The sequence below is a fragment of the Sinohyriopsis cumingii genome, chromosome 6 (genome assembly GCF_028554795.1).
Source record: "Sinohyriopsis cumingii isolate HCF-2022 chromosome 6, ASM2855479v2, whole genome shotgun sequence".
In the NCBI taxonomy this organism is placed as follows: domain Eukaryota; kingdom Metazoa; phylum Mollusca; class Bivalvia; order Unionida; family Unionidae; genus Sinohyriopsis; species Sinohyriopsis cumingii.
The window spans coordinates 64,681,184-64,705,863 of record NC_142966.1 but is presented as its reverse complement, the minus strand read 5'-3'; the positions used below and the strand labels follow the sequence as shown (position 1 = coordinate 64,705,863).

Sequence of the window (24,680 nt, the reverse complement as noted above, 5' to 3'; positions counted from 1 at the left end):
TATTTTTAAACAGGTTTGATAAGTTTGTTTGAAATTGAGTTATGTGGTTCCTTGAATTGCAGTGTCAGTGTGCCTGAAAATTGATATATTATCATATGTATTGTACAGGTGAAACATTTTTCAGATATATTGATCATTCTACTATTCTGATAAAAGCATCAATATTTTTGGTGGTGAATAATCAATTTAAAACAATATTTACCTTATAAAAGTTGCTTTTAATCTTCAGCAGCAGTGAGTAATTAATAGTCTTTGGCATCTTTATTCTCCATGTACATGTTTATCATGAGCTTAAGTTTTAGGTCATGATATTTATCAATACATGGCATATGCATATAATTTTACCCCAAGCATATTGTGTATTATTTAATGGCATTTCATAAGTGCCATTACTTGCATATTATTTGAAATTTATATTTTGTAATTTACATTTTTATGAAAGAAAAAATACCCATGATACGATTTCACCTTAAACACTTTAAAATCTAATTACCAAAAGAAACCCTTACCTTGAAAAAAATAAATATCCACTGTGAGCATTAATTTCAGTTTGTGGTAAAAGCCTTATGACTCGGTAGATTGCAAATCAAAGCTCTGTCAGGAAACATAACATTTTAAGATTATGGATGACTCAAGTTATGGGAAACAGACTTCACATTAACGTGATCATTGTCTGAGCTTGTTAACACCCACAAAACCATACTATTACTTGGAATATCAGCTTAATCAGCAAGATCTCAAAACTTTCGTGTGTATGTGTATATATATATACATACATACATACATACATACATACATACATAAGGAATTCAGGCAGTTTTAAAAATTTTAATGATAATCTTTGTATGTTACATCAAATAAGGTGCTTTCATTGCTTTCCAGGTAGTACATATAACATTCCTATTGCCATATGGCTGATGGATACACATCCGTACAATCCACCTTTGGTGTATGTCAAGCCAACCAGCTCCATGCAAATCAAGCCAGGGCCAAATGTGGATAGCAATGGGAAAATTGAACTTCCTTATTTAAGAGAGTGGAAATATGTAAGTTGTGTGTAAGGTTATTTTTAATATATTTTATATTTTTATTTTATTTTTTCCTGTCCATTCACAATTCTTGCAGCCAGCTAAGCCTTGCAACATTTAATATAATTCTATGGCATTTGGTAATCGCCTATTACACACAGATGTCCATGTAAAGATTTCATCTCTTCAAGTCCAATGTAGACAGTTATTTAAGAGTTTGTTGTTGTTTTTCTGAGTTTATTGTGGTATAAGTTGTCAGTTGTCGAATCACAACAAGTAATGCCCAAAGGGTATTATGCAGGGGTGGGCAAACTACAGGCCGCATGTGGCCTGCCAGGGGTATTATGTAAGCTCTATGAGTCGGCTATCAGCAGCTTATACCACAATAAACTCGGAAAAAACAAACATTAAACTATTATTGCTCTTTATAACTTTATTTATTTTTATTTTGTTTTTTAAAGCTGTTTCCTATCGGTTTTAGGGCCTACTTAAGCATATGAATTCTTGTTGAGCGTGACTAGCAGATGAATGGGGATGCAGGATACATGTTGCCAGCAAATGCAATTGACTTTTGACATTTGATATCCCACAGAAATTCACTGGCACCAGAATGATCTTATCATTAACCTAGGATGTAATAGATTGATGGATGGACATGCTAGGGTGGACATCTGGTTGGCTGATAGAACATTTAAAGTGGTTCCCTCATTGTTTTTCTAACTAAATATTTTTAATTCCAAGTTTATGAGTGGCTGTAATCCAGCTGCAGTGTTGTGTCTCTTGCCAAGTGAAAATAACTCCACTTATGACCATCTTCCAACAGAAATGCCTTATCCAAAGTGCTGCTTTTCCTGTTGTTCTGCTTAACTTTGAAACAGCAGCAACCATGGCAGCTTTCTCTAAATGCATTCAATACCGCCACTCTCACAGGCTGTTAATTTCACCTCCATCAAAGAATTCAGCATAAAGTAAACAAACTCAGCTTGGCTTAAACTGCATAACATGAAAAGGTAAAACCCTACAAAATAGAATCAAACAAAGTGCAAAAATTAAAAATAACTTACAGTGTTGTGTGAATTCCTAGAATGATATCCTAAATGTATTAGTAATTTCACAGTTTTCTAGAAAATATCTAAAGGTATTTAAAATGAAGTTTCTAATGTGCTTATGTGCAATTCAAGCACAGCTGAAGAAACACTTCAAATATCCAAAAGTTTTTACTTCAAAGTAATCCATTGAAAGTTGAATTTTAGTAAAGGCTTTGAATGGTTCACATAATGCAACAGAATTAATTAAATATCCAAGTCCTTAAATAATTTCACAATGGTCCAACAAGGTACTGTTTTTTTTTAAATAAAAGGATTTTCATCTCTGCAATTTCAGTGAACATATTGTAAATAAATCAAATTTCCTCGCATGACTCTTACAGAACTGGCTATAACTGAAGAATGATAATGCTGTGCTTTTATTCTCTTAAAGAGCCATCTTATGTGTATCAAATAAACAAATCTGAATGACTAGAAAAGGTTCCAGGGATTCAGTTTTATTTAGCATTATGATATACCTTGACAGTTATCGTCTGGCTTTTTGTAAATTGTTGAGCCAATCAGCAACTAGGGCATGCATGATATCTCTACAGAACAAGTGTATTCCTAGGATCATGTGGTGTGGTCATATTTGTACTTCTAGGATCATGAGGTGTTGACACAACCTTCATTCCATTCGACCAATTCGTTGGCCTACTTTGACCAAAATAGTTGTTGACAAACTTAGCAATCAACCTTAAGTCATGAATGGACATTTCACAGCATTATGTATTATAAATGTGCAAAATGACCTTACCTTTGAAGTGCATTATATAGTGTTAGACTACCAACATAAAATATTTTGTCATTAATCAAGATGACTTAAATAAAACTATTATAAAATAATATATGAACAGATATCTGTAATAGAAGGTAGTATTTGAAACCATTGATGTAGTACATGCAAGCATATACAACTATCTCTCCAGTCAGCAAGTTGAATAAATGCAATGCAGAAGCAGGTTTCATTGGTCACAGTACCAATTGTATCAAAGGATGGCATCATGGAATCCATTCATTTTTCAATTATTCTCATCCAACCTTTTTCTAGACTGACTAAAGTAAGACAAAGAGAAACAGAAGGTATCTTTCTTACAGGCTGTGTCTGGTATGGTACAACTAGTGCACAAATGTTATCAACTGTTGCATGATAGAGTTGTCTGTACATCCCATATTGATCTTCCTTGATACAGTGGCTCATTTGGCACAACACTGTTACTGTTATCTAGTTTTGTCTTACATTATTGCTTAACAATAAATCACAATTTCCCATTCATCTTTCAAGTAGCTGATTTTATAATGTGCTAAATATTTCACATGTAATAATTGTGTAATAACATTATGAACCTGTGCAAGCTTACAAATGTCATCATGGTGAGTAAGCATCATGACGATCAGACAGTGATGAGCAAACCTAATGCTGATGAAAATTCAAGTTGGCCAAATGTTATGGTGATGGACAGGTAGGTACAACGAGGTAATAATCAAAACATTAGATGATCAAACCTTTAGGTGGTATGCAGTAATTATTTACTACTTTTGTTTGGTTGACATGTGGTCTAAAGATTTGTCCATCCTGTCAGTCAATGCCACATTTTAGTATTCTTGGATTGGCATTGACCTTTATTGGTTGGATGACAACTTCAACTTAAATAAATGTAATTTATTCCCTTTTAGTCATTTATTAGTATTTGCAGCCTGAGCTCCACAAACTAAACATGACAGCAGCTAAATTGTCCAAAGTTTAGACTTGCTATCACATAAACATATCCAGTACTGACAGTACACAAGTAATTAAGGTCTGAGTCACATAGTGCAAAAGTCAAAGTAGGCATGTTCTTTTGCATGCAATGACATCCTTTATTAGGGCATAGTTGAAATTGACAGTCTGCTTCCAAATGAATGATTTATCAAAATAATTATCACATGTGTCCCACTTAGCTATGAAGTCCAGATATGTCTCATTTAGCCATAATGTCCAGATATGTCCCATTTAGCTATAGAGTCTATATATGTCTCACTTAGCTATGAAGTCCAGATATGTCTCATTTAGCTATGAAGTCCAGATATGTCTCATTTAGCCATAATGTCCAGATATGTCCCATTTAGCTATAGAGTCTATATATGTCTCACTTAGCTATGAAGTCCAGATATGTCTCATTTAGCTCTATATGTCCCATTTAGCTAGAGCCCAGATATGTCTCACTTAGCTATGAAATCCAGATATGTCTCATTTAGCTAAAGAGTCCAGATTTGTCTCACTGAGCTATAATGTCCAGATCGGTCTCATTTAGCTATGTAGTCTAGAGCTGTAGATAAGTAGTATATTTGCATATTTTACTGAGCCAGTTATCAGAAAATGCATAAAATATTTTAGAATGCATTCCAAGGATGCAAAACATCTTACCTTTAAGCATTAAGTATGAAGTTTTTAACATAATTCTTCTATTGTAAGTCAGTATTTCATCTAATATATTCATTTAATAAAACCATTGCATAGTACTAGCTCAGGTATTACGTGCTCTTTTAAATTGATAATACCAGATCAAAGAGAGAACACTTATCGTAGAGAAACATATAATTGAGTACAGTCATATAATTGAGCACAGTCATATAATTGAGTACACTCTGAATTAGTCTTGACAGTATTCGATCACAATGGGAATACGTGTGATGTAAATTCATGTAATTGACTGCACTATAATTTTTTATTTTGTCACTAAACCAATAAACGCATTCTCAAAGGTACAATTAAACAATTAAAGTCTCAGTGGTATCTTATATGAAATGGTGTGTGTGTGTGTCAATATTGTGAATACTTTATTTGTTATTTCTTTTGTTTTCATCACAATTCAAGCAAGTACCATAGATCTTCAGGTCCTGGATGTTAATATTACATGTTGATGTTGTAGTATTTTAATCAGGGTTACAGAAATTGTTGTCATATGTTCAACTTGTTTATTTCAACAATTGCAGCACGTGTTTCTGATTCTTAATATTAAACATTTTTCTTTTTCCCAGCCCAATTCAGACCTACTAGGCTTGATACAGATTCTGACTATAATATTTGGAGAAGAACCCCCAGTGTACTCCAGAGTAACTCCACCAGTCCGGCCTCCTTACCCAAATCAGGGAGTAGGGCAGACACCTTATCCTCCTGCACAAGGTAATCAGTACTTTCTATTATGTTCTCACATTCCTACTTATATATGATTGTGGAATTTTTTTCACTGTAGAACAGCAGTGGGGAATATATCTCTCTTTCATAACAGACTTCACAGAACATTGAAAGTTGCAATTCAGGACTGCTTCCTTGGAAAATGTTACAGTTCCAATAACAATATTTGCTTCCGTCTTGTAGAAATTTAGAACAGTAATGTACAGCTGCCATTGAAATGGTACACATATGATAATCACTTGAAAACAAAGATATATCTGTACATGACACTGAAAAACAGTTGAATTTAGGATGATCTACGATGATTAATATTTCACATTCCTCCAAAAATATATACTAAAATCACAGCTTGGCTATCCAGCCAGCCAGACTGACCATATCCATGATACCAGTACATGGCTTACCCATATCATATTTGGAGTAGTCCTTCCTGCTGTCCATACCTGACCAGCCAACTAAACTGGTCTGGCCTTCCACAGCCTGGCCATGCTCCGTGCTTGACATTACTCAACCAACCCTACTAGCATATCTGACAGATAGAACTTTCTTATTACATATAGTGACTACCTGATGTCATCGTTGCCATATGGAATGCTATTCCCTGCACACAGAAGATACAAGAGAACAACAGAGGTGCCACCAGGGTGCACAAATTGTGCAGAATTTGTATGAAATACATATGCTTTGAAAGCAGTGTTGCAGAAATCCTTCAAATTAAAATTCTCAAAAATAAAATTATACTCTGATCAGTATGCAATTTTTATTTAATGGTTACCCCTTAAAGCACTTGCCATTACATTGGTCATGTCATCAGTAGCAGTTTTGTAGTTCTTGTCATGAGGTATGACATTGGGCCCTGGAACAGGCATTTTTTCATAGTTTTAACATTGCAGTCCTTGAAGAAGTTTTACAAATGCTGGTTTAAATCATCGGCTACCTAGAAAATCCCAGATGACTGACTCCCAGAATGGTTCATCTTCAGATGATTCCGTTCAACAAATACTGGCTGATGATTGGAATGATTTTGAAAGTATTTATAGGTTACTGCATTTGTAAGGGAAAATATGAACAAGTTTTTCGAATGGAAATACTGCATGACCTTGAGGGTGAAGTATATCCATCCAACAAAATTAGTTCATATTTTCCCATTAAAATGCAGTAACTTTTTTATTATAAACTAAACTTTTTAGTTCTACTTAATGTTTAATTACATGAACAAAATACACTACACGAAACAAAGTAACTGAATGTATGCTGCATTCCAAACTAAATACACAAGCGCATATTCATTATTACACAACAGCAACATTATTATTGCGCACATAACTCCGGCCAGATAAATTTGAACTTAGTCACACGCTCGACATAACTTTTGAAAGAAAATGGCGTGTCTAGTTAAAATTGAAATTTGGAGTCATAATGTCAATGAATGCTCATTGCAACAACTTTTCCATTCGATCTGGAATAAATAGATTTTGGTATTTGTTTTATTCTACGAAATTTCATGATTATGGACTGGATTTATATGTGACTATTCCACATGAAATACATGGGATTGAAGAAGCGAGAGAGAAGCATGTTTACATCAGCAACTGTGTTTCTGTTTCTGTCATTGAATGTTTGAAATCATAATGTGGGGAAAATATGAAGTCTTTCAATTGCGATTATCAAAAAGATGCTATGGAATTTAATGTTTATTTCATTTTGAGTGCAGTAAGGAGGATGCAATTGCACTTACTGAAATTAAGTACAGTTTCAAAATGTGTAATCAAGCTTGAGAACTCATGACATGGCTCATGTAATTCGGATTTGCAGAACTAAGAAAGTATATTTTGAGGAAATTCAGGTACAAGTATATTTTTTGCCATTTTTATCACCAGCTAAAGAAGACAGTATATGACTTGTCATTTGTAAGGACCCTTTGTTGTGCCTGTTGTATACAGTAGCTAACCTAGATCTGAACATTGTATAAACAAAGTTAACATGGAATGTGCCAAAGCAGCTGGTATGTGGCAGTCCATGAAACTTCTGCTTTAGTTCATTCAGAAACAAATTTAAACAACCACAACGTGAAGCGCCTACTACACGAGTGTACATGATTTGTTTACAAATCAAAAGTGCTGGCATCTGCGTCCATTGTTTGTTTACAATATAAGGTAGTTCCTTTATGCACGTGAATGAAAAGAAAATGAGCATATAATAATGAAACAATCAGAGCATTGGAGCTTGGAAAATGTTACTGGAAGCAACAATGAGTGATTTTGAGCCTGAAAGTGATGAGGAATTCACATCAGATGTGCTGAAATGACAAAAACAGATGGCATATTGGTCAACAGTAGTATTCCAAATTAAATGTAGAAATGGAGAATAATGTGCCTAATTAAAAATATGGGCAATTTAAAAAATTTATTGCAATTTTCATTTCTTTTCTTGAACAGTTCAGCACCAAGTGATCCTTTACTACAAAACTATATGGCACTTTATAGCTTAATGTAAATTAAATAAGAATCTTAAAAAAAATTAAAAATTAAGGTTACATGTATATATTTGATCAAAATACCTATGTCTGACCAAGCAGTCTATGACATTGATGGACACTCCAGTCAGCATTATTGAATAGATAAGAAGCCTAGCATAGTTGCCAGCAAAGCATTGATTCAAGGAAGTAAAACTTTGGCAGAGTTTATGTTAGTGAAAAATCTTAAAGATACTAACCATTAGCTGTGGAAAATTGTACATAACAACCGTAAAAAAAATGTGGCTAAGCTAGCAATACATGTGCCACTTAATATAGTAGACTGAGAGGGGCTTATCAGCACAGAACAGATTGAGCTCATAAACAATCAACAGATTAATGCTTATACAGCTAGTGGAAAATCATTTAAGATTTTGATTAAAACCCTAACAATGGTGCAGCAAAAGAGAATCATGGATTTTAAAGTGTAAGGTAAATATTGAACTTTTTTTTCTCTTTCAACTCCCCCTTGCATTATTGACATGGGGAAGATCCCCATTTAGATAAAATATGGCAGCATCTCTGGGACAATCCCCTGGATGATGATGTGGCAACAGATTCCTGCCTAAATAATCTGTTAACAACCATGGAAATAATGATACAGTTCAACCTGCTTATATTGACATCTCTTATGTCGCAAGCCACCTTTGTCAGTTAAAATACAAAGTCCCATTCCTATGATTTATTATTATTACCAAATTTTTCCAGCTTATGTTGATGTCAAGATAAAAAATAACTGTACATGTCAAAAGAAGCCATTGCTCCCACCATAAATAAATTCTTTGTTTTCTTATCGTTTATGTACCAAGCTGCCAGTTCTGACTCTGCTTTACAGGTCTTTGATGTTGTTGTAAGGCTTTAATCCTACCATCACCTTAATAAATGGGTACTTGCTTGGTTTCAGTGGAAGTTTGTTTCAGCTGTGACTTATATAGTACATGCACCTTTCATCAGAACAAACCAGCTACAATCTTTTATATAAAAAAAACAATGCACCCTTCATCAAAAGATGTTGTCACCAAACTTTCCAAATTTATTGGTGATTGGAACAGATTTATTGTGTCGTTCAAGTTTTGTTTTATGCAGGATAAACTTTATATGTATTACTATATTCGGGAATTTGTGATTATTTTAAAAAATTTCACCTTTACTTATGTTTAATTAATACAAAACTTGGTGACAGGTTTTCATTTCCCTGTGACTAGCTTCTTTTCCTTGATAGCTGCATTAAAAAGTTTGCATTTGTTGTATCAGGTACTTAGGCAGCCCAAAATATAGGCCAGTTTAAGTACATGCAGAATGTAAATACTGTAACAACTAAACAGCCACATGGTGCTGGGGACATTGCATATTGTAATTAGTTGTTTAATGACTAAAGCTGTCAGAATTTTAGGAAACTTCTACTGGGTTCTCATTGATCCTAACAATCGATTACCCGCATACCCTATCAAGAGAAACTGTATTAAAGGTGAACCTTAACTACTTTGTTGTAGGGTCATACATGCTAACCCCCATATTACTGATATAACTGGAAAAAAGTATAATCTGAGCATAAAAAGAGCATTCCATATATTACATGCTATAATTACAGAAAGCGATATAACAAATGTACATTTATTTTTTATACTTACCTGGATCTGATGTTGGACATATTCCAACAAGGATTGGCTTTGCACATGTATAAGCACATCATTTTTAATCGTACTAACCTCACAATATGAGTATTGCATCCTTTCAGTACAAATGTGAGCATCCAGTTTTATAGGATTCATTCAGGCTTAAACTGGTAACATGAGGGATAGTGATGGCTACCTAGCAGGAACAGGGGCGTTGATATGTAAGAGTTACCTCCCTTTGTATAGGCATGGTTGACAGGATTAGGAGGTAACAGAGTAATCTCAGATATATTGTGATCAAGTAGGTATTTTCTGGGAAATATAATTGATTAGAAAGTTTCCTTTTGCAAATATTTAAAGATTGAATAAAAGTATGCATAGAAAACAGTGCAACTTTTTGGCCTTTGCCAGCCATTGACACAAATATTTGGATGTGAGATGTTTTCTTGCAAAGCTTTTGCTTGAAAATACATTGATAATTGATAATTAACTTAATTTTGCCTTGCATCAATTTGGCAATACTGTTTTAAAAGAAAAGAATATGGCAAATGATGGCTTGTTGTTTGTGAATGTGTTGTTTAACTGTTCAACCCATCATGATTTGATTTTTAAAAAGACTTTTAGGGCTGACTTGTTTGAGTAAGTAATGTCATAGTGTCAGAAGTAAGTTCAAGATTTATGAGTAAAATCCATTATTTGCATGCGATTTTTATTAGTTATCTGGTTCTTAGGCCAAATGAGATTGTATGATCCTCCATCTCTTCATGTGTCATCCAGTGTCCAGCTTCTGTCCAGTGCCCATCAATAATTGTTATTTTCAGCTTCTTCTCAGTCTTCTGGCCAGTTTCACTCAAAGTTGGCAATCCTGTCATAAAGGGTTTTATACATATGATACTGATCTTCCATCCAATATGGCTGCCATTACTGAAAATAAGAATGTTCTTAAATGGACTGTGACAAAATTTGACTGAAAGCATGCTCATATGAAGACCTTTCAGATTTATACCAAAAATGCCAATCCATATTAAAATATAGCCACCATTACTAAAACCAGAACAGTCTTTTAACAGCTTCTTATGACTAGATACAATCTGATCAAATCTGACAGAAATCATTTTTGTATGATGACCTTTTAAACTTATGCAAATGCTGCTGCTCTGCCATCAAATATAGCTTCATTATTAAAAATGAAATTTTTTTTAAATGACATCTACTCACTGATTGTTGGACTAAATTATGATCAAATTTTACAACATCCTGGCATCAATACATTTCAGATTTGTACATATGATTCCAAACACCTATCAGACACGACTTCTATTACTAAAATAAAGCATGCTTTCATGAAGATCTTTCACGTTTATTCGGATGATGCCAATCTGCCATTAAATATGTCTGCTGTTACTAAAGTATATAATGACTTTAAAATAACACCCTCTAAATTATCATTTAATACTACTTGATGAAATTTGACAGAAAGTGTCCAAACTTGTACACCTTTTAGATTTAACAAAAGATACTGTTCCGCCATAAAATATACTTGCCATTACCAAAAGTACTAAAACATTTGCAGCTTTATCTGAAGAAAAGATAAATTACCCAGCAGAATTTGCCAAACATTGACACAACATATGCTGGTGCAGGGGTCTTTCAATATTGGGCAAAGGCTGCTGATGTGAGGTCAAATATGGATGAAGATATAAAAACAATTTGTAATTTTCATAACACAGGGAATCATAACAGGGTATACTTGTATATGTTTGAGATATTTCAACAGAATGCATTCTACAGACCCAGATTTCTTGGTCATCTCCTGTTGCATTTGGCTATTCACTGGTTATTGGACAGGTGAGAGATTGCAGGCCTTATTTTTGCAACTTTTGCAGTCAAGTAGGAAATTGTGAAAGTTAAGCCTTGTTAAAATCTGTGGAGTACATCAATACATGCGTGCACTCCTTCCTTGGCCTAGTGGTTAGAACATCCACTTCAGATGCATGAGGTTGAGGGTTCGAAGCCCGACCATGTCATACGAAAGACTTTTTAAAATGGTACTAAAAGCTACCTCGCCAGCATTAAGAAGTTTGTTTTAGGACTGGTTGGTCAGGTGTCAGGATAATGTTACTGGGTGGGACATGATGCTACATGTCTAAGGCATGATGCCCCAGTGCTAGACATTACTGTGAACTGCCACACTGCTGACATCATAGCGATGTGACTGAATTTTTTTTATACCTGCATTAAAACTCCAGATCACACACACACACACAAATAAAGCATATTGACATGACGACCTTTCATGTTCTCACAGATGATGCTGATCTAGCATCAAATAGTCTGCTATTGCATAAGTATAAAACTTGTAACAATTGTTTTCATACCACAGAGAATCATAACAGCGAATACTTGTATATGCTGGAGATATTTCAAAGAATACATTTTACAGATTTCTTGCCCATCTCCTGTTGCATTTGGCTATTAAGTGGTTGTTGGACAAGTGAGAAATTGCAGGCCTTGTTTTGCAGTCAAGTCAAAACTTGTAAAAGTTATGCCTTGTGGAAATCTGTGGAATGCATCAATATATGCGACTGCTCTGGTGGCCTAATGGTAAAAAAAATTGAACCGCATTTTAAAGTTTCCCTACTATTGTAAATAATGATTGAGTATTAGATGGATAAAATGTTCACTTGCTTTTGTACAGGTCAATTTTCAATGCCCATGCCAGGGCAGACTCCACCTTCATATCCATCATACCCTAACCAGAGTGGCCCTGGAACTGCTTACCCACAGTACCCAAGCTACCCACAACAGAACTATTCTGGATTTGGTGGATATCCACCGAGCACATATCCCAGCAGTAACCCACCATATCCATCATATCCTTCATCAACACCAGCCTCTATGAACTATCCTCAACAACCTTTAACAGGTAAGATTACTTTTAACTTTTTTTGTAATTTAAGTTTTCAGTTGCCTTTTCATATAACACTATGTGAGACATTTCTTTTTTCCATAATAGCTCTGTGATAATTATAAATTTCAACACTACAGATTCCATTTAAACAATTTTAGATTATATTTCCAATGACTCTTGAAAACTGTTGTAAGCTTAAGCATGATTCAGTTAGCAGCAACAATTCTGTGTCACAAGCTAATGTATGTATGTATGTAACAATTTTAAAGAAAATAGGTGTTGGATAATCAGTTATCATTTTTATTCATGAAATTGACTGCTGTTTTTAGTTCTAAAGGCTGTAAATCACATCACTATATATGTTTATCTATGTACAGAAAAATCTCCCTCGATAATTCATGCATATTGGAGTCCAAAAACACAGATCGCACTATAAACAAGGGTGCGAGTTACAGAAGGACAAAAAAAAAATCCACTAGACATCTAGAGAACCATGGAGTTGGGGAAACTGGGCTGTTTAATGACTAAAACCTTGTTTTATAATTGCATTGAGAATAATTGTCAGTAAAGTCCTTTTTCTGATGAAGATATTAGTTATTCACTATAAATTAAATTTATTTTCAAAATATCAAACATATGAAAGATCAATAACATAATTCCATCTGGTTTCAAAAACCAACACGGTACATGAAAACATTCGTATATTACGTCATGGTTTTTTGTTTTGTTGACTAGTCTGGTTCTCAGGGTGATGTATAATAGTATTTTGCGAAACAGCGAGACTACGAAGCAGGGAATCCAGACTAACTGTTGATACACTACCAAACAAGATTCCTTTTTATCAAAAGCACGCAACATTTATTTCATGAGACAATCATCAACTCAATTTTTGTATTGTTTAATTATTAAAATATTGATGTCATGATTTCATTGCAAGTAACAGTCAAACTTCCTATCATCCTTGAGGATATATCTATGTGCGAATTCAAGAATTCTCTGTAACTTTTTTTCCCCGCTATAGTCCATATCTGTGAAACAAAGCTCTTTATTTTACGAAGTACTCATTTTGCTTGATTGCCTTGCTGTCTTTAATCACAATTATAAATGAATCAGTTAATTTAAGGTTGTTTAATTAGGTTACATACACAATAACATTTATAACAGTGTTCGATTGATCAACTGAAATGAGTTATCCGACATACGATCAAAGCTGCTGGTTCTTTAACATGTAGGATTTGCATGCCTTTTAACTTTTTTTTATTCGACATCCTTTATTCAATTCAAAAGACATAATTAACATGAGAATAGAAAAGGAGTCCCACTTTTTATTTAGAACAACAATATAACATGCTTCTGTTAGTCCGATATGAAAACACAGTGTACACTTAATTAGGTTATCAGAGAAATGCTTGTGGACATAGTTGTTACAGTACATGGAACATTTCATGTTTAATTACAAGAGGATACGTTGCATTTATGATGATTATACTTAAAAGGAACTAAAATATAGCACTAGAACAAAAATTTAAATTGATAAAAAAACTTGTCATTAGTATTTATTTAATAAAGTACTGCCCCCACTAGGCGTGACATTTTCATTGATCAAAATTTCCTTTAATATCGTTAATTGTAGTGTATTAAGAATGTCATTTGGAAAGAAAATGTAACAAATCATATGACTTATTAAAGGTTAAGCAATTTCGCGAGTTATCGAGGCAGTGGTGTAAGTCATAAGGTGCCATTCCACAAAATATATAGGTTTAAATGTGTCTTGGTGCAGTCTGAAGTATCTACATGTTAATTTTCTTTTTGCCATAAGACTGCCATGTTATTTAGGGTAAGATGCTTATATATTATCACTTCCTGACATCAGGATGTAATGTAAAGTAAAACATTTGTGACTGGAGATTTTGAATGTATTTAAATGTTATTCATGTATGTAAGATCACATCACCAGATTCTTTTAGAGAGCAACTTGTCCTGAGTTAAGGAAGTAATGATATTGCTTTGGATGACTCCAGTGGACTAAGTAGTTAGAGCAGCGACCTTGGATGAGGGAGCTTGCAAGTTCAAACCCCAGCCAAGTCATACCAAAGAGACCGCTCCGGTGACCTAATAGTTACAGCGTCCGCCTTGGATGTGGGAGGTCGTGGGTTCAATCCCCGGCTGAGTCATACCAAAGACTTACAAAAATGGTAGTAACAGCTGCCTCGCTTGGTGCACAGCATTAAGAGGTTAGTGTTAGGACTGGTCGACCCGGTGTCAGGATAATGTGACTGGGGGGGACATCATGCTACATGTCTGTGGCATGGTGCCCCAGTGTTAGACATCACTTTAAACTGCCACACTGCAGATATCATAGCAATATGATTGAAAAATTGTTAAAGCTATGTTAAAAATCCAAATCACACACACACACACACACTCATACCAAAGATTTATAAAAATGGTACAAGCCACTCCCTCACTTTGAGCTCAGCATTAAGAGGTTAGTGTTAGGACTGGTCAGCCTGGTTTCTGGTTAATGTGACTGGGTGTGACTTGATGCTACTTGTCTGTGGCATGATGCTCCAGTGCTAGACACCACTATTAACTGCCACACTGCAGACATTGTAGCAATTATATGACTGAACTTTTTAAAGCTACATTAAAAATTCAAATCACACACACACACACACACATATATTTGTTTTAAAGTTTGAATAAGTTGTTGAAACAAAGGTCCATTTGATCAGTACATATCATGCCTATCTATAATCAGTAATTATCAAATTAAGGTCAGTCATGCTATGCTACTTTGGTAAATTGTAACAGTCAGTGGAGTCAGTGAAAATTTGACAAATACATATATATATACATGTATGTCAGTGAGGGAGAGGAGGATAAATAAAACACCAGTCAGACTGATATATAATGTACTTTTGAAGGCCATATGTACTGAACCAAGATATAGTGAAAATGATCAAAAAGTTTATGAGCATGTGCTGGGATATAGGGTTGCAATATAAATTTTAAAAAATTCAAATATATCCTAATAATTTTAGTTGATGTAAAATTAAAAATGTTTTTTTTTTACTTTGTGGTATATGTGCATTTAATTTTTTCAATTAATATTTTAAAAAGAAAGTAAGATATGCAGTAAAACCTGTCTTGAGAGACTAGCCATTCTGCCAACAAAATGGAGTCACTCAAGACAGGTGGTCACTTATAACAAGTCTGTGAATGGGGACCAGTTTTCAGGGTCAGAATTCAACTATGAAGGGAAAAATATCCAAAAAACAATTTAAAACTACCCATCATGTTATAGTGAAAGCAGGGTGAGAACATCTCTCTCTCTGGATTTATCTGCATTATTCAACTTTTCACAACAGGTCAGCAAACAGTACAAACCTTTGATTGTTGTTGTTGTGGTGGTGGTGTTTAGCGCCATTTTTCAGCAAACGATAGGCTATACACGACGGCCAGTATTAGTGGTTGAGGAAGAACCCAGGAAAACCACGTAAAGAACCACTGACCCATGAGAAGCTACTGGCAAGCTTTCTCACATACCAACATTGGCCAAATCCAAGACTCAGACCCATGCAGACAGAGGTGAGATGGCAGTGATCCATAACGGAGAGCGCTTTAGACCACTCGGCTACTCGAGGCCCCCACAGACCTTTGAAATGACTAAGGTAATACAGTGCTATGGTTTAACATCATAGCTATTTCCTGCATTATTTTGTGCATTTTGGTTCAGTATAATCTACACTTCATATCAGACTGTACTCATCAATTTATGGTTACCAACCAGTCACTGTACTCTCCTGTTTTTGTAAGAGTTATTGCCCTTTCTAATTTACAGATGAATGTGATGTATGGCAATATCTGATGTCTACAATTAGTCTGACAGTTACAGATAGCTTATGTGTATTGTAGTCATAAAATGCATATGTGCATAGTGACTAATAAATGTGCTTTAATGATTTTTGCAAGAGTTATTGCCCTTTTTGACCTGTAGCTGAGGGTAAAAAGTCTCACAGTTGTTTTCATTTGAAAGTGTACTACAGTGGAACCCCTCTATAATGCAATAATTTTGGTTTAAAAATTGGATTGCATTAATAGCGGGGTCGCATTAATGCGGGGATATACAGCATTTTACCTTTTTAGAGAACAACACATTGGCACATCTATGTTTATTCATGTCTAATATATATCATGAATAGGGTATCAACACCATTTACTATCGTGCCATGCAATTCATCCATAATTCATGTAATTCCATTGAAAAATTGCACACATATTTAAAGTATTCAGTAATTTTGTCACAGATCATTATGTCTGAATTCAAAGTCTAATAGATAGCATGAACAGAGTATTAACACCGTTTACTTACTGTCTGATATTGTACCATCATGTCATGCAGTTAATCCATAATACATGTAATTCTATTGCAAAACTTGCATACATATTTAAACTATTCAGTAATTTTGTCAGACCATTATGTGTCTGAATTCAATGGGAAAAATTAACAGCAAAATTAGGTTAAGAAAGACAAAGCATATGTATGGTTCATTACGTTCCAGGGTCAATGAACAGTGTCTGTACAAGATTCTTACTGCTAAATTTTCTCATATGCTTTTCTGTGTACCTTTATTCATTGTAAATTCCCAATAATTAACACTTGTATGTCTATTTGTTTGAAGAAAAATTAAAAAACGTGCTTTTATCGTGCATGTAACTTTTACTTCAGATTTTGTGAATATTGAAAGAAACGTGTGAAAAATACTTTTATAAAGTTTTTTTTAAGCTGAACACATTGTATAATTTCATACCCCTTCAATTTCTAGCTAATAAAGTGGACATTATTTACTGGCCAACTGATGGTGTCTAATAATACCACCAAGCCCAGGCAACATGTTGGCGGATTTAGATTTTTTGATCTTTATTAAATTGTGAGAATCTTTTATCAATTACCGCATTGTCTGATGCTTGGTTGTGTATGCAGTTAAAGAAGAAACACATGTCGGCTATTGTTTGAGCAACGATTGTATACAGAATTAATTGAAGACAATCACAAAGACAACTTACTGGCTTTACTCATGGATCAGTAATAAGTAACATTTCTGATAATGTTTATTTTGGCATAACACTTCAAAAACGTGATGATACTGTTAAATTTTAGAAGCCACAATCGTATTATATTCAAATTCATACGTGAACTCTTCCCCCAAATGATAAAAAAACATTTTACACACTATTTCACATACTTTAATAAAAAAATATTTTTCTTGGTACGAGAAAAATAAATGTACATGTATTTAAAATTTCAGGAACCATGCCACGATCGTATTATCAAATTCATACACAATCTCTTCCCCAAAATGATGATACATTTTTTTATACACTATTTCACATACTTTTAAAAAAATATTTTTCTGGGTTTGATAAAAATACTTGTACATGTATTTAAAATTTCAGGAACCACACCATGATCATATTATATTCGAAGTCATACACGATCTCTTCCCCAAAATAATACATTTTTTGTACAATATTTCACGTACTAGGAAGGAAAAAAAAAAATTCATGTGCGACTGGATATATGAAATTTCTTTAGCCATGCCACAACTGCATTATATCCGAATTCGCTTTAGCGGATGCATGTTATAGCAGGGTCTCATTGTATATCATTTCCATCATGGGATTAGGCATAAGATGTGAGATAGGTGTATGTTGTTTTGTGTTCAGATCACTCACCAATCCTCAAACTTTTCTTGTATTTAATTCCAGCAGCAGCCATTCGGCCAAGCTTCAGTGGCAATCAGACTGTCACTGAAGAACACTTGAAGATATCCCTCTTGTCTGCAGTGGAAGACAAAATCAAGAGAAGATTGAGAGAGACTTTTGCACAAGCACAGGTTTGATTATACACATTTGGAAATTTCTTTTGATTGCTTATTTCACAAGATTATTTCCCAGAAGAAATTCATTACTTTTGATATGACATATAATTCTTTCCATTTTTCATTCAAAATAGATCGTTTCATTTCATTTTCACCCTCAAATTGGATGGCTTATCAATTGGATGTGTATATCATAAATATGTGAAAGAAAATAACTTTACAGTTACTGTATTGCTCTGCAGAGAGCAAATTTTGAAGAGCCTTGCATCTAAAGTCATTCGTCCATTTGATATTTAACAGTGTATTACTCTACCAGTTCATTAATGACAGCCAGTTTAAATCAGCTCATCATAAGAAACATGGGTTGGCTTCAGTAAGAAAGCATGTTGTGCCAGTTTTGTAGCATTACATAGCATTCTGTTCTTTCAAGTCATAAGGATGGAGATAAGTGGTTGTCAGTAATCATGCAAAATTTGATTTACTTAAACATCATATGGAGAGGCTTGGCACAGAGCCAAGATATGCATTTAATTTACTTTCAATTTTGCTCACCAAATATTTGTTACCTTTATTTAGAAATGTTGCCTTGACAATATTAACTAAAGTTTTATTTTAAAGAGATAAAGGTTTATTTTCCACTGAGCTAAAACATGGCTTACAGAGAATAAGAAAAGTGCAATGGCCATTATATCCACTCATGTGTGCATCATGTTGAAAATTCCAAACCATAAAATGACATTCAGTAGTACATAACATTCTTCTGCCTTTAAAAGTACAAAACACTTAAGAATACAGCCCAGATGCATCTCAAAACATGTATGATCATGATCTTTAATTAGACCTGTGATAAATAAATTTGGAATAACAATGTTTGCCAAGGAAAAATATACGACATGATATTGGGCACAGATTTTGTTTGTAATATTATTTCTGATAATTTGTTTTCTCTGACAACCAACTATTTGACAGATTAGGAAGTGTATGTCTCTCCTAATGACATTAATTCTAAATTTTACCAATATTCCACAGCACTTTCCCTAACAGCCAGTAGACAGTGAATTTCACTGTCAGTTTTGCTAACTGTTACTAGATGTCATCTCTAGAAAGTCATTTTTCAGGGGGAAAATACTGCAGAAACACCTGCAATTGAACCAGTGTTTGCATCCTTGATTTCCAAATTTTCAGCGGAGCATGCCTCTGGACTCCTGTAGCTAACTGGCCTGTCTGCATAGCCACCTGTTTTTCATGAATAACGACCTGTTCTAAAATTTAAGGGAAAGTCCTGCATTAGTCACATTGGTTAAGATGCACTATAAGATATATAAAAAAGTCTGGAGCCTTAACACCTGATAATAACTTACATTGCTTTGACTACAGTTTATGGCAGACTTTGCCATGTGCAGAGATGTTGCCATTGAATGTCAAAGTGAGAAATAAAGCAAAAAAGACTGCTCTGTTTAATGATATAATTGCATTTAAGAGTTTAAAAATGAATGGTTGATACAACCTACCTAGAGCATAACTTTTATTGGGGTTAGTACTTTAAGTTTTCCATCACATTTTCCTCTCTGTTGTATAAGCATCAGAGCTGGCCAAGTTAAGTTGATGAGACTTGGTTTACTTATTATAGCATGCTAGAATATGTGGTCTGCTTCATTTGCAGTACTTTCTTCAAGGTTAAGGACACAAGTCAGTACTTGCTTATAACCTTACACCTCTTTGGGGTACAGGAATAAACTATGGTACACTTAAGTTTCTCAATTTAATGGCATCTCACATAACACAGTAAAGATTTTATCTTAAAAATCAAAGTTACTGATATTTTTTTAATACTTTTCCATGCTTTCCCTATTGTAATTTGGGGAAGAGCAATGAAACATGATTGCTTTCCATGCCTACCCAGAAAGTCAACAGCCATACTGTAAAGTCACTTTCATCACTGTACAATTTTGTTTGGTGACTTAACAGGAATGTGTAGATGAAGGGGGTTGGTGGGGTGGCAAGTTTAACAAATTTGCTTCTTTCAGATTAATATTCTATCTCAGATGAAATGCAGAATTAATTGAAAAAATATTTTTTTCAAATGTGTTTTTCTTGTAGGTATTAGTGATAATGAATTCACATCATTTATAAGTTTAAATTGTGAATGTGGACTCTACTTATGGTATTACCTTTTGAACAATATGTTACCTTGCCTTTCTGAATGTTCATGTATGTGAATGTAAGTACGCAGCTACTTCCACTCAATTTAAAACAGAAATTTCAAACTTTGGCATATGACTAGAATGTAGATGTGCACAGTGCTTTGTAGAATCGCGGTCTATCTGTTAGAGTGGATCTTGAGGTTTGGAGAAAGAATGGAAGTGATAGTGCATAGCAGTAGGTATATTTGTTGGATGTAAAATGAAGTGAAATTCCCCGAAAAGCGGTATTTAACTCTTTTGTGTATGTCTGCCATAAAGCAGAAGGTTTTATGTTAGGACGTTGTCTGTTCATCTGTCTGGTGTCTTTGTGGTTTCTGCAGAATAACTTTCATTATCCACCATCTACAGTTACCAAACACTGAGGATGGATTACACTTAGAGTTCAGAAGAAGAGTATTAGTGTATGACCCAAAAGATCATAGGCCAAGGCAACTGTGACTGAAAGAAGGAAGCCAGTTTCTGTTTTAAAAAGAATTAAAGTTTTCCAATGTCTGTAGTTACCAGACTGTGTAGATAACTCATACTTGGGGTAAGGAAGAAGCCTATCAGTTTCAGTTTCAAAGGTCAAGGTCACAGTGACTGGAAACAAAAAATATTTCTGCACAATAACTTGAGTTCTGCACCATCTACATTTACCAAATTTGTGGATGGCTTGTACTTGGGAAAAGAAGAACGCTGTTGATTTTGGGTGTAAAAGGTCACCACTCATCATTATGCTGACTGTCAGAAGAAACAAGTTTCCATACAAGAGCTGGAATTCAACATAATCCATGGCTTCTGAATTTTTTGGATCATTTGCACATGAGCAAAGGAAAAACCCTATTGAATTTTTAGTGAAAGCATCAAAGATCAAGACCTGTGACTTTGAATAAAGAAATAAATTCCATACAGTACAGTTATTCTATGTGGATGGCTTGTATTTAGGGTAAGGAGGAAGGCTTTTCATTTGGGCATCAAAAGGTCACTGACTGAAGAAAAAGAATAATGGTTACCATACAATAACATCACTTTTACGTCACAGACCTGTCTCAAACTTTGAGGATGTCTTGCACTTAGAGTAAGGAAGAAGTCTATTGATTTTTGGAGTGGGCATATAATGTATCACTCAAAATACTCTTGTTGAATAATATTTTAGCTTTTTTACAGTGGAACGTTAAACAGTATGAGGTGATACTGTTTTACAGTGTTTATTTTCACTGTCGCTTTCTGAAAGGGCTAAATGTATAATATTTCTCCACAGCTACAAACTTCCTAATTAGAATATTTTGGGTGATGGAGGAGGTAGAGATAACTGAAATAAGCTATATCATTATGTGGATTTGCTTCGGTCTTCTAATGTTGTCCTGTCTATTCCCTTACAGGCTGAAATGGATGTACTATACAAAACCCAGGCAGACCTAATGCAAGGGAAAGAAAAACTTGACAGGATGATCAGGGACTTAGAGAAGGAAAAGGTAACTTTATATTACATTACTTTAGTAATCGTAAAATCAGATATGATGGCATCCAATGTTTTTTTATGCATAGCCATGACTTCCACCATACTAAATTTTAGTTTGGTCAGCTTTTGTTGTCAATTTTTAAATTTGCAGTTTCCTGTTGACAGACTAGTCTGAACTTCTAAAATTTTGTGTATTTTGTACTACTTGTATTTTACAGTATGTAAAAAGATGAATTGTCACTATTTTTTTAGCTCAACTAGTCGTATATCAGAGGAGCTTTTGTGATAGTCTTTCATGAGTTAGTACAAATTTGTCATCACTAAGTCTCCCAAATTACTAAGAGTATTGCCACAAAGCAAAGTGAACACATTCAGCCCATGGTCTCATTGGTCTGAACTGAAAATGGTGCCTCTCGGACGCATAATAGGACCATCACAGCAGCCATCTTTAAGCTTTTGTTGCTGCTACTTCAGAATGAATGGTCATGTTGATGTGGGAGTTTCTCTAACAGACTTCTAATGATATCCTCTAATGATATTCTAATAAAAATATCCTAAATGAACTCTCAGATGTTCAGTTTGGTGACCATGTTGGCCATCTTGAAAATCTCGCTATTTCTACTCCTGAATGGATGATCACATCAACATTGGGTTTTCTCTAAAATACTTGTTTTGAGGTATTTTTTCCTGAATGAAAATGGTGCTGATTTTACATTCAGTATATCAACCATGGCAAGCATCATGAAAAATGTATTATCGCTACTGTTCCTAAATATATGTTTTTATGGGATTTTCGTGAAAAAGACTTTTAAGATGTCTAGTTGGAGCTAAATGAAAACGGTGACCCTCGGATAACCAGTATGCCCACTATGTCGACCGTCTTGAAATTCTTGTTGTCACTACTCCTCCTGAATGAATGTTCATATCTACATTGTTCTTACAGTGTTCCTCTGGTCATGTATCAAAATGGTGCTGATTTGACATTCAGTATTCCTGCCATTATATCCATCTTGAAAATCATGTTATTGCTTCTCCTGCAGAAAGAATGATCATGTCAACAGTGTTTTTGATATAAATAAAACTATTATGCTGTCTTGTTAATTCTAAATAAAATGTATTGCACTATCCTGTGAATATCAAATATGGCCACAATGATGCCCATCTTGAACATTTTATGGTCATATTGACATGGAGTTTCCACTGAAAGACTTTGTATTATGTTTAAATGGTCCTCATTGACAGTGGTACTGATCTAACACCCAATATGGATACCCTTGAAAATCTTTTTATAGCTACTTTTATAGCGGATGAATGGAAAGGTTATTGATAAGATGTTTTAACTAAAAGACTTATTGTGATATCGAGTTGGTCCTAAATAAAAATGGCTCTGATCAAACCACCAACATGATGGCTATGGTGGCTATCATTAAAATCTTTTTACCACATGTCTTCTTCCAATCTGATGATGGTGACTGTTTTGAAAATCTTTTTACCACGTCTTCTTCCAATGTGATGATGGTTACTGTCTTGAAAATCTTTTTACCACGTGTCTTCTTCCAATGTGATGATGGTGACTGTCTTGAAAATCTTTTTACCACGTCTTCTTCCAATGTGATGATGGTGACTGTTTTGAAAATCTTTTTACCACATGTCTTCTTCCAATGTGATGATGGTGACTGTTTTGAAAATCTTTTTACCACATGTCTTCTTCCAATATGATGATGGTGACTGTCTTGAAAATCTTTTTACCACATGTCTTCTTCCAATCTGATGATGGTGCCTGTCTTGAAAATCTTTTTAACACATGTCTTCTTCCAATGTGATGATGGTGACTGTCTTGAAAATCTTTTTACCACGTCTTCTTCCAATGTGATGATGGTTACTGTCTTGAAAATCTTTTTACCACATGTCTTCTTCCAATGTGATGATGGTGACTGTCTTGAAAATCTTTTTACCACATGTCTTCTTCCAATGTGATGATGGTGACTGTCTTGAAAATCTTTTTACCACGTCTTCTTCCAATGTGATGATGGTGACTGTCTTGAAAATCTTTTTACCACGTCTTCTTCCAATGTGATGATGGTGACTGTTTTGAAAATCTTTTTACCACATGTCTTCTTCCAATGTGATGATGGTGACTGTTTTGAAAATCTTTTTACCACGTCTTCTTCCAATGTGATGATGGTGACTGTCTTGAAAATCTTTTTACGACATGTCTTCTTCCAATGTGATGATGGTGACTGTCTTGAAAATCTTTTTACCACGTCTTCTTCCAATGTGATGATGGTGACTGTTTTGAAAATCTTTTTACCACGTCTTCTTCCAATGTGATCATGGTGACTGTTTTGAAAATCTTTTTACCACGTCTTCTTCCAATGTGATGATGGTGACTGTTTTGAAAATCTTTTTACCACATGTCTTCTTCCAATGTGATGATGGTGACTGTTTTGAAAATCTTTTTACCACATGTCTTCTTCCAATATGATGATGGTGACTGTCTTGAAAATCTTTTTACCACATGTCTTCTTCCAATCTGATGATGGTGACTGTCTTGAAAATCTTTTTACCACGTCTTCTTCCAATGTGATGATGGTGACTGTCTTGAAAATCTTTTTACCACATGTCTTCTTCCAATGTGATGATGGTGACTGTTTTGAAAATCTTTTTACCACATGTCTTCTTCCAATGTGATGATGGTGACTGTCTTGAAAATCTTTTTACCACATGTCTTCTTCCAATGTGATGATGGTGACTGTCTTGAAAATCTTTTTACCACGTCTTCTTCCAATGTGATGATGGTGACTGTCTTGAAAATCT

The 24,680-nt window shown here is 34.4% G+C and overlaps 1 protein-coding gene across 2 annotated transcripts in view; it reads left to right on the top strand.

The window, feature by feature from the left end:
• LOC149797098 (tumor susceptibility gene 101 protein-like) overlaps positions 1–24,680 on the top strand; it is a 52,208-nt gene that overhangs the window by 10,232 nt on the left and 17,296 nt on the right. Inside the window, exons 4-8 of one of the 2 annotated variants that reach the window (XM_089961770.1) lie at positions 883–1,046; positions 5,135–5,279; positions 12,121–12,348; positions 18,109–18,233; positions 21,784–21,876. In XM_089961770.1, the coding sequence (XP_089817896.1) occupies positions 883–1,046; positions 5,135–5,279; positions 12,121–12,348; positions 18,109–18,233; positions 21,784–21,876 (755 nt within the window). Of the gene's footprint in view, positions 1–882; positions 1,047–5,134; positions 5,280–12,120; positions 12,349–18,105; positions 18,234–21,783; positions 21,877–24,680 lie in introns of both variants that reach the window. The other variant, XM_089961769.1, reaches the window with a different exon arrangement.